Source organism: Macrobrachium nipponense, chromosome 32 (genome assembly GCF_015104395.2).
Source record: "Macrobrachium nipponense isolate FS-2020 chromosome 32, ASM1510439v2, whole genome shotgun sequence".
NCBI classification, from domain to species: domain Eukaryota; kingdom Metazoa; phylum Arthropoda; class Malacostraca; order Decapoda; family Palaemonidae; genus Macrobrachium; species Macrobrachium nipponense.
The window spans coordinates 21,609,793-21,622,292 of record NC_061094.1 but is presented as its reverse complement, the minus strand read 5'-3'; the positions used below and the strand labels follow the sequence as shown (position 1 = coordinate 21,622,292).

The 12,500-nt window shown below is 35.1% G+C and overlaps 1 protein-coding gene across 1 annotated transcript in view; it reads left to right on the top strand.

Annotated features, from left to right (window-relative positions):
• The window catches only part of LOC135207100 (crustacyanin-A1 subunit-like), an 18,033-nt gene extending 11,081 nt beyond the window's left edge, over window positions 1-6,952 (top strand). The window contains exons 4-6 of the mRNA XM_064238703.1: window positions 5,068-5,184; window positions 5,995-6,137; window positions 6,706-6,952. Coding sequence (XP_064094773.1) covers window positions 5,068-5,184; window positions 5,995-6,137; window positions 6,706-6,795 — 350 coding nt within the window. The 3' untranslated portion in view covers window positions 6,796-6,952. The remainder of the gene's footprint in view (window positions 1-5,067; window positions 5,185-5,994; window positions 6,138-6,705) is intronic.
• The last annotated feature ends 5,548 nt before the right edge of the window (window positions 6,953-12,500 follow it).

Genomic DNA, 12,500 nt, shown 5'->3' with positions numbered 1-12,500 from the left:
TTAGTATAGTTGTATCGTTCTATCGGTCCTTGTAAACTCGAGATGATACATCTTAATGCAAAGGGCAAGGGTCTGACGGACATATCTTCGTTTACAACATGGTTCCTGAGCAATAAAGGAAGGATGCTGTTTCATCTCATCTCTTGCTCATTGTACTCTTTTCTGGTGATTTGATTTAATACTTAAGTGGTAAGTTTATCAAAGGCAGCATCAGCTTTTCCAGTTACAGCATAAAATGAATTGATTATGGGGGCACAAATCACACAAACGCACGTGTATGTTAATTTCTATAAGATGACTATGATTATATGAAGAAATCGTTTTTAGTAAAATCGAGTTTTAACTATTTTTTAGTATTAACGACTAATAGAACGTGAGTAGAAAATATAATCATTTATTGCTAAATCCGTTAAAGGTAAAGGGGAGATTAAATTTAAATAGAATTGGCACGTTGTTAATTATGGCAGATTCTAGACGTTTGAGAGTGAAGGACTCTCTCTCTTTAGTCAGTTGAAGTCTATAATTTCTCATCTCTCAATAAACATCAGAAGAACGCCAAAAACTTTTAGATAGCTTCGGGACACTGGTTTAGCCGATTCGTTTTAGTATCTAAGCCAGGCTATGAAGAATGTCTCCTTCCTTACATTCAGACGTAATTCTGGCAACCTAGTTTTTTATTTCCCTTAGGAAATCTTTTTCCTTTGTCGGTATCTCCATTTGCATCCTGGATGAGAGGAAAAACATATCAACAGGATTTTCTGAATGACTTCATGTTTTTCCACCGATTTCCACTTTTATTTTTCTCTGGCCTGGTCTACACAAGGGCAGTCAGTTGTCTGGAAAACGAAGCGGCAGACGAGAGAGAAAGTATATATTATCGAGTATCATGAAGTTTTCCAGGAAATCTCCAGGACGGAAATGACAGCGTGAGTCAGAATATCTGAGACTGGACTGGATGCTCTTAATGACGGCGATTCTAATATTGTCTCTTTTCCTCTTTTGATAGTAACCTTCAGACCAGTTTATCTACAGATTCAGTATTACGATCTTAATGTTACCCGATTTTCAATGTGTTCTCTTTGCTACACTTTTTTTTTCTAAAATGCGTGGCGAATATGTCAGGGAGCAACACTGGTGATGATTTTGAAGGGGTCTTCTCAACGCTGACATTCACCCATGATCTTAAAAAAACTGCAGACAATTAGGACCTTTACTTCCACGACCACTGTTTCATATCTATTGGGCAACTTACTCTTGAATTTACACAAATGGTTACACAAAAATCAAGTACCGTAAATCGGCAGTATCAACTGTAGATATATATATATATATATATATATATATATATATATAATATATATATATATATATATATATATAATATATACATGTATATATTCATTTAAATACATATAGTATATATTAGGATTAGCTCATAAGTAGTAAGGACGGCAGTTCAAGTTAAAAAAAAATTTGGTGTATGTAGAATGTACTGGTCGCTTTTTACCAGATACATATGCAATTGTAATAGCCACAATGTCCTCTTAACTTCTTGAATTCTTTGCTCATCCAAAAAAGAGCAAGAATTCAAGACGTTAAGAGGGCAGTTGTTTGGCTATTACAATTGCATATATATATATATATATATATATATATATATATATATATATATATTATATATACATACACGCACACAGACATATATATATATATATATCATATATATATATATATATATATATATATATATATATATATTAAGATTAGCTCATAAGTAGTTGGGACGGCAGTTCAAGTTAAAAAGAAAATCTTGGTTAATTTTAGGAAATATGTTACATAAAAAGTGACTTAAAGAAAAGAAAAATAACCCTCAAATGAAGTTAGGAAATAAAGCTCTCTCTCTTCACCAAGAAAGGTTGAGATAAAGGTAACGGTTACCCAGAGTGTTTCCTTCTGTAACGTAATGGGAAGTTACTGATAATTATCTGTTCGTGAAGAATAATATTATTGACTGTCTTTTTTTTTTCCAAAGGCAAAAGGTAATTCAGGCACTTGGCATAAAGTGAGCTAGAAACGTATTCGGACGCTTCTTATATCCTTATCTGATCACTACAGACTTGACAGCCACATCTTTGGCTGGTTTGGGCTTTAAGAGAAAGCGATATCTTTCGCGTTCTTGAATTCACTCTGAGAAGAGTCTAAATAGTACAGTGCTGAAATGGATTACATATGTTTATTTACCTCGTCAAAAGCTTGGCTCTGTTTTGATGTTTAGCAAATATAAGAATTACATGACAGAGAAAAAAACAATACTATAATAAGCGTCTACGTAACTGCTATGCACCAAGGACAGCCGGTTGGTTCAACCATCGGGTTAGCCCGTCAAGGCGAGCGAGAATATGACTTTGCTCTGACCTGCAACCGCTTTTTATATCTGTTTCGAAAGGAAGACATTCGTCATGCGCATCAGGGAATGGAAACCAACCTCACCTTGGTATTTTTGCTAAGTATACCGTGAATTGTTGCGATTTCAAGCTACAAAAAGCAGCACTTCAAGTACTGCTTATTTAACGTAAACCTTTCTGATCGTGCTGCTTTGGCCAATGCTAGTCAACTCTGAGGCATTAACGGGCGCAGAAAAAATGGAGGTCTGATGTTTTGAAGCAAGAATCATATTACAATTAAGCAATGAATAGTTGTGGGATTTTCAGCAAAGCTTTCTAGTAATATTATTAAGCTGAAAAATGGATAAAGGTGTTCAAACAAACTTTTGATGTAGATAAATACCCTGGACAGAACAAACTGAAAGGATGCGAAAACTCACTTTGTTTTGAAAGCCTAAAAAACTAAAAATACCAGTTTACAATGGACAGCCTCTTGATCAGTTTGATGATAAAAGACGAACTCTTTGGTTCTGGCCAGTATGTAGAATATGCCTTGAAAAAAATCCCCGTAAAAAGTTCTCAAAATACAAAGGTTGGTTCTCTCTCTCTCTCTTTCTCTCTCTGAATGAATTTTAAACTCCTGTCATCATCCCCCTAACTCTTCCCCCATTACCTCTCCGCATTGACGACACGCTTGCGGTCTTATCACATTAACGACCTAAAATGGAAAAAAAAAATAAAAGATCCATTGCATTATAGATTTAGGCCGAACGCACTTTTTATCTGCAGCCACTTTTGTGTTTTGCCCGAGTTATTGCGTTTATTCGTCCAGTAATTCTATTGTTTTCTTCTATAGTTTTATGGCATCCTTGTAAGGTAAATTGGCTGCATAAGATTGTAATTGTATCCCATCTCTAATCTCGATTAATATATATATTTTTTTTGCTATGCCTCCTCGGGCACACTGTTGTCTACTATGGATGGATACAAGGGAGCGTTAAAATACAATGATTTTTTAAGAACCGAATCAGTTTAACATTAGGAGGGTGGCAGCCCTTTGTTGTTTCATTGCCTGATTTACTTCGTGATAACATTAAAGTAACAATTGTAAAGCGACCATAGATACATTCCAAGGAAACGCATTATGAACCTTAACTGTCATAGCTGATCTTTCCTGTCTTGTTATGCACTCGAGGGAACCCATTATAAGAGAAACGCACTGAAGGAGACGTTTTGCTAGTTCATTGGCCTGCGGTAAATTTTCGACACTTGCAGTAGTGGCTGTTTTTATTTTATGCACCAGTGTTGACGAGTGAAAGGTGGTGCACTAGATGAGATTCCCGTGACTTCTCAGACCGACGTTGATTTAATCGTCGTTCTCTTTCCTAAACATTCAGCGCAACCTCGGCCTATCTAGACCATGAGCGCGCAATATGTATTACCTAATATCAGTAAATAAAATAAATCCGTAAAAAAATCCTTGAAATATCACTAAATTGTATATCTTAATGCTAAGCAATAACTCCGCATGGACTACAAGGAACGGTCCCGCGAATACGACAGCCTCAATAGGGATTGGGGCGTCAAGTGTATTTCGCTGTGATTAGTAATAGTCCCTGGGGGTTAATTACAGTCGATCCCACAAAAATAACAGTAAATTCTTAACAAGCAACCCATATACTTTAGGAAACTGTAATTTCCAAAGAAATAACCGACGCGGAGTTATTACCTAGATCTACCATACTTTATTTATATTGATATTTCATAAACATGCTATTTTTACTGAAACTACATATTACAGACTCCACCCTTCATTCATAATCGCTCTCGTTCCATTTGCTCGTACAGCTGATGCTTCACAGAAAACAAGGATGCTTCAACTGAAGTTTCATAACGATAGATCAAATCTCATAATTGTGCTTGCCACATATTTATTAGCTTATGGAAGTTTTTGTCCTAGTTATGCCAATCCAAATGTCAAATGGCTTCCAACCCTGAAACATAAACATTCTCCTCAGCACTCGGTAACTATAACTTGTCACCAAATCGTAAGTCTGTAAGAGGGCGCAGGAAACTGCAGATACCTCAAAATATTTAAAAACGGATAACCATCAGTAAAAAATCTCCAGTTCACTGCTTCATAGTATTCGTCAGTAAAATTATTATTTTTTCAGTAGATGAAACCTATTCACATGTAACAAGCACACTGGGTCCACTGACTCGACGACACTAACCACTGTACCAGTTGACCATCTAAAAACCACAATAACTCTCTCGAAAATACGTCAGCATCAAAATAGATTATTAAAAAATCTCTACATAAAATATACTTTTACATAAAGAGTGTGATAAGATTCTTAAGTAGACGTAACTAATGGCTTTAAACCGTGTGATTAAAATCCTATATATGTACATGCATATATATATATATATATATATATATATATATATATATATATATATATATATATATATATATATGTATGTATGTATATATATACATATATATATATATATTATATATATATATATATATATATATGTATATGTATATGTGCGTGTGTGCATGTGTAAATAAATAATGTGTGTGTTTGTGTGTATTTGTCTTTGTATGCATATGTATACAATGTTTATTTCGGTCTTCATGTAGCAACGTATCACAGATAATTTTGTGCTCCATCAGGATCTGGCTTCAATGTGATTTCCAACGGCGTGCTGAGTGACTTCAGTCCAGTCAGCCAGAGCAGCTCCCTCACTCAGAAGACGCCAGGCCTAGCACAGTTCACCACAACCATAAGAGGTAATTCTCCCGGAACACTGGAATTCAGGATGGACTGGGTACAATACTTATGTGAGGACTGATTAAAAGAATCAATGTCATGATTCTGAATAGAACATTCTAGTCTATGTCTATCATAATTCATGCTGCAAAAGTGTTCTTCCCTTAGTTTCTTAGCCAATGAAAAATGTGGGAATGTTTCAGGTCTATGAAAAACTACTGTTAACGGAAATTTTAGTTTGTTTGCAGTGAATGAAAGAATATTACCATAGACCATAAAAATGAGTAGGCTATGTCTTTAAAATTGAGTTTTAAGTAAGTTACGATTATTTTGGGAGAGTTAGATAAGCATTTTTGCCTTGTTTTAATCCGGGTTTTAACTACGAAGCCTAAATATTAGTTATAAAATGGCAGCAATATTATTCTAACATGAGAAACGTTCCCTTACGTAATTTTTGTGTGTAAGACTTTTTCCTCTTTGGTATTGCTTACATCTTGAGCGACACCACGTGTAAGTCTAAACTAAGAACGAACTAAATTTGTAGAGAGCTAGCTATATGATTGCCCTGCTTTGTTTTCCTCTCATCTGCTAACCTTCAAAAGAGCTTACAGTCTATATACGTAGCTCTTGATGGACCAAGAGATTCCGAGGCCGAAATAGTATCGAAGCAACGAAGCCTGCAACTTTTCATTTACGTGCCCGGTGCACGAGTGGCATTCTGTATCTTTCCTAAACCGCTTGTGTTGAGATGTAAACAAAGACAACTTTTCAGATATACTTGTCTGATGTGAAGGAATCCTAGATTAAAACAGTATCTAATTCTATTTTAGGTAAGTTTGATGCAGAAATGGTTGTCGTGAGCACAGACTACTCAGAGTATGCTTGCGTTTTCACGTGCTACAACTTCAGAGAATCTCATAAGGCACAGTTCGCTTGGATCCTCTCTCGCACCACTAGCCTGCCCAAAGAAAAGGTTAGTGTTCTTTTTTTTACAGAGATATAGATATAATCTACATTTATATATATATATACACACATATATATATATGCATGTGTTTGTGTATGTGTCTGTGTGTGAGTGAGGAATTATGCATCGATCAATTCCTTACGGGACTGACAAGTCTAGCAATCATTAACGAATTAACTATGAAGTTAGCAATATAACACCTGAATTAACAACTATTACAAACACAATAATTTGAAGGCAAGCCGAGGCGAAAACTTGTTCGTTCATTAAAGGACTCAAATCCTAAGTTCTTCTACAACCGGCAGAGGACTTTAAAACACTCCTATACCTTGACGACTCAGGGACTTTTTCGTGCAAGACTAGTGATACAAAGAGCTGTCCCAGCCTTGCAGGTCTCAGCAGACTTCGTGACTACAAAACACTCACTGAGTCGTCAGACTCTGCTTGCCAAGGAGATTCTTTTCTTTTGGTTAACTTCAGTAACGTATTCAAAATGACCCACACTTTGATGTTTGCTCATCTTGTTTATTTCTAGAATTCAGTTTCATTTTCTATTAACGCTTTTGTTTTTCAGATCGCCGAATGCCAGGTCGCTCTCCGGAAAGTGGGGGTGCCAATTGCGCAGTTGCGAGGAACTTACCAAGGAACTAATTGCAGGCACTAACATGTCTCTTCTGAAAGGACTGTGGGAATAGTAAAGGCATATATAGTTTAAATTTCATTCTCATAATGTAAGTATGAAAACAACGGGTCAACATGCAAAGCCCAAGAAAGTGGAGTGATTGTAGAGTTCTATTCATTAATAAATAAAGAAACAAAGAGACTGATTTTTATTGAGACATTCAGACTTCATCAGGGTTTGTTTATCTACTTATGCTGAGACACAGGAGAAGAATAATCATTACAAAACAAGGATTAAGGACCTAAATATACTTTAGCCTTCACCCAAAGGAACTGAACAGGTAAAATCAAAGTTGTTACCTTAGACGAATTTTTGCGTATGGAAATCCTTTCCATAGTTCCGGGGGTGGATGGAAAGTCGACGTATTTTTTATATAAATTGACATTTCTGAGACCCTGGCAATAAAGCGTTTTTAAGACGTAAACTGCAAAATTTACCGCGGGACACACACGAGCAATATTCAAGTATTTGAGGTCTATGTTTCATATGATAATGCTAATGGTGGTGAGCGTAATAATGATTAAAAAATAACACACTAATAACTGAACATGTTTTACAAAGTAACAGGATCACAAATCTTATAAAAGTCAAAATTAAGTAAAAACATTCTACACGATCTTTTTAAGGCACTTCGAGAAGTTCAGTTAATCTAGTTTGTTTGTTTGTATGGTGTTTTTACGTTGCATGGAACCGGTGGTTATTCAGTAACGAGACCAACGGCTTTAGGTGACTTCCGAACCACGTCGAGAGTGAACTTCTATCACCAGAAATACTCATCTCTCACTCCTCAATGGAATGGCCGAGAATCGAACCGCGACCACCGAGGTAGGACGCCAACGCCATACCAACCACGCCACTGAGGCGCTAATCTTGTTTATGCCTGTCTCTCTTGGCAGCAGGTGTACTAATGTATCGCAAATGTCAGTGGTCGCCAACCTTTCGAGCTTCATCCTTCATGGACAACTAAACGTATAATTTTAAATTTGGCGGACCACTAATATGAGTTATATATATATATATAGATAATATATATATATATATATATATATATAATATATATATATATATTTTTTTTTTTTAATAAAAAGGTGAATACATTTATATAATAATAATTAGAGAACTTTTATTTGAATAATATGAAATGTACTTATTAAATATAACAAAGTTATAGTTTAATTATTTAAAAAACATTGAAAATTTGAATTTTACTCAAGTATTACACACTTTCCTGTTAATATTTGTTCACTGCTGTCTGGTCATTCTCAAAGGCTCAAACCCAAACATTTTTTGAAACGTATTTTGTACTTTGAAGCAATAGGAATACAATACTTGTTCGATATGGGTATGAAACGGATAGAACATGTTCAGTTTTATTTGATATGCGTGTCATGCACACTACATTAGGATAAATTCATATTTATAATGTTTAATTTATTGTAATTAATAATGCTTTATTCTGCTAAATGCTGGATCCAGATTTTTAATGCTAAATCGCCCTAAAATGCTAAACATAGCATTAAAAAGGCTAAATTGGTAACACTGGGCTCTCTGTCTTCACTGCAATTTGTATCAGGGTTGCCTAAAGAGGATTAAGAGAACATGAAAATTGAAATCATTTTTTCACGAACCACTGGTGGTTGGCGACCGCTGGCATGTTACTGTTATTTAGCTTTATTAGAGACTGAGGAGAAAAGGTTATCCTTATTCTGATCAGATATTCCGATTATTCATTAAAGCGTCAGTTAAACTCTGAGGCAGAATTTGAAGCTTCCGCTGGAGCCAAGGCCGTGAGGAGTTCACACTCTATCAGTGTAAAATAAAACACCGCGAAGTTTCTCGTTTTCCTTGGAATCTTTCCCAGAGACCTTTGTTTTCAACAGTTGCAGTTTCGAGAGACAATAGAAGTACACTAGCAATGCAAGTAAAATTATGAGAAAAGCATTGATCTTTTCTTCTTGAATATCAGAACCAGAAGTACCCAGGGGCAACCTCAACGACTAAAGCAACGTTAGTATCTGCTATACATGCAAATATTCATTTTTGGCGACGTCGTTGAGCAATGATTGCGAATTCCGTTTCTTTCGTCATTCTCTTTTCAGAGCTGGAAGGGAAAGTTTGGATATAGACATAATCCCTTAAGATTTCTTCCTGCATGCTTTGAGTGAACGGGATAGCAGCCATAATTATACTCTGTTTTTTTCCATCTGTCCATCCGCCTGTGGTGGTCGCGCATGGTAACACTGCGTCCCGGGCTTTAAATAGTTACACTATGTGTAAGTTTTAGGTAAATAAAAGGATATCTGGGTGTACATTTGCAACTGAAAGGTGTTTTAATAATTTACTGTGTGCGAATTACACCGTTAATATTCGAAATAGGATATTATTTAGAGCCCGGGACGCAGTGTTACCATGCGCAAACACCACAGGCGGATGGACAGATGAAAAAAAAAAGTGTCAAACGTTGGGAGGTTAATTTGTTGACAGATTCTCACACAACCACTGAAATACTGGTACCTCAAATAAAAAAAATAAATAAAAGATAAAAAAGAACAAAATACAGGTACCTCAAGAACATGTCAACGACCCATCTAACCCCAGCTTCAGCCAATGGACACAGTCTGGTCATGTTGGCATACAGAATGGGAATGGTCAGTGTAGATACAATATTATATGTTCCAAAGATTTTCGTATATATATATACCACCATGACCGATGTTGCTTCTTCAGATTATTTGTGCTTCAAATTACCTCAATAGTATAATTTATTTAGACAATATTAATTTGATCCATTTCAACACTAGGTAGTGGAGATCGGCCAAACGGGAGAGGAATAAGGAGCAGCGGCTAGAAAATGGGTTTAATAATTTTTATTTTTATTTCTAATCTATCTCTCTCTCTCTCTCTCTCTCTCTCTCTCTCTCTCTCTCTCTTCTTCTTCTTCTTCTTCTTCTTCTTCTTCTTCTTCTTCTTTGTATTCAACAAAAGCGGTCACGGCTCGGCCACATCGAGCAGTTGCAAAAACTTTTTCAACCATTATTCATATTTATATAATAAAGATGAACTTATCGTAATCGCATAAAATCGTTTGTTTGAGTAGCTTTCAGTGATGATGATCACTTCCGGTAATTCTAGAATTTCTCATCTCTTGGCCCCCGACAATTCTCTGACTGCAGATGCTGAACGACATTATTTTGTTTAACCTTGATTAGAGCTAGAAAAGTGTGTGTCATGAATCACTTGACACATAATTTCTCTTAGTAGTTTTTAACGGTCAAGTGAGCCAGCAAAATCATTATTCCTGTCAATTAACGCTCGAAAACAGCTGTTAACCAGAATTGCTGCGCTCTCTTCAAGTGTTTTTCTTTCTTTGTTACTTTCTTTTTTTCTTTACAATAAACAGGAAATCTTCTTTATATTCCAGATGATTGGTGAAACTGTAAATTGAAAGAAGACTCTCAAAGAAACAGACAGAAAATTCACAGTCTTTATTTCACAAGGTTTTGAAGTCAACATAAAATAGCATGACCTTAGATAATGGTAATGGCAAAATTTATACGTAGGCTAATCATCTATTGGTGGTTTTTAGCCGCGGAACAACGGCGTAGAACCAATTAATGTATTACTGTTTACTAAAAGCAGTATCAAATTCAGTATCCCTCTATCTCATTCTTCATTTTCTTACATATATATATGATAAATATATATATATAATATATTTATAATATAATATATATAATAATATGTATATATATATGGGTGTGTGTGTGTGCATGTCGTCTTATTTATCCGATTTTCTGATAATAGTTTTCTTGCGCATTGGCAAGATAACTGGGCTTATATGTTTATATGAAATTTGTTCACAGCAACTAGATTCCAAATTAATTACCTCAAATATCTAGACAGACTGTAGTACCTATTAAACTGGTCATAACTTTATATATATATATATATATTATATATAGATATATATATATAAAGGGGGATGGATATGACAAGACAGTCTCAAAATTCATTATACTGAATGGCATATTTATCAGTAGGCATTAAATAAAACTAAAGAGCTTTTCTCTGTAAAGTTATGACCAGTTTAATAGGTACTACAGTCTGTCTAGATATTTGAGGTAACCAATTTGGAATCTAGTTGCTGTGAACAAATTTCATATACACATATAAGCCCAGCTATCTTGCCAATGCGCAAGAAAACTATTATCAGAAAATCGGATAAATAAGACTACATGCACACACACACCCATATATACACACACACACACATATATATATATATATATATATATATATATATATATATATATATATATATATATACTATACATATATATATATATATATATATATATATATATATATATATATATATGGGTGTGTGTGTGTGTGTATGTAATATAATAATTATAATATATATTAATATATTATAGATAGATATATATTTCATATATACATACGTATATACATACATATTCATATATTCCTATATATGCGCATGTGTGTATATTTGTTACTTGTAACGCGTGACATTTCTTATATTGACGAATATTACGCGACAAATTATCACTGAATATACAGATCACTATACTCTTTGAATAACTTAATCCAAAGGGATATTAAACTTCGTCCTCAAAAGGATTCGAACCAATACCAGGTTTAGAAAGAGGGATAGAGAGTGATTTAGGCCATCCAGCTATTAAAAGAGATAAGTTTGATAACGACTCTGCTTTAAGTACTATGAATGTCGAATTCTGGTTCAGTATTTGGAACTGGTATCAACCCAATCCCCCATAATGACAGATGAGAACCAAGCACTTAACAGTTATATTTCCCGTGGGTGTAAGTTATTACCAAGGTATGAGTTGGATATCTAACGATATTTGTGCATGAGTGATGTTCATGCATTTTTGTGCACGCGCGTTTTTCTGTGCGTATACGTTCTTTACACAGATGAGTACGCTGTGAAGGGTACTGGTATCAGAACTGGGAGAGAATGTCCTTTGATATAAAAGTATGCTCATTAAGAAAAGAGGAAATCGGACGTTTTCAGCATAAGACGAATTTGTCTCTATCAGAATATGGCCATTTGGGCCCCATAGCGAAGGATCGACAGGTTCCTTGCGCAGAAACAAATTATCATCCCTGACACCTGAGTAACTATCATACACGACACGAGTCATTTACATACCCAGAGATATGCGAGTCATGAAATTCTTATGTTTGGCGCTCGAGGCTTCATTAAATTCTTTTTTGGCGCCTCTCTTTGATCAAAATGGATCGAAGCCCTTCTCTTAATTTCCTTGACCAGTGTGAGTGTCAAGCCTTTAATATGGTTTGAGTGATTGATTTAGGTAAGGTGAAGGCTGATTCGTTTCATTAAGACACTAACCCTGCTATAACGGTGACAAATCGAGCATAAAAAAAAGCAGTGGGTGGCGTCTACATGTAACAGAATTTTTCCTGAGGCACTGACAAACATATGTCTCTGGAACTGACAACGCTCCCCAGACAGCTGTCAAGTTCATTTTAGAAATCAGACTAAATAGACATCTCATGTTTTGGGTGGTATATTCATAAATGTAGAAAAAATAGAAACATTCAAATAAAATCAGATGTAAGCTCACAAACTTGGGGTACGGATGAAGGAATGAGTTTTAGTTTTTAAGTCTTTGATTTTTCTA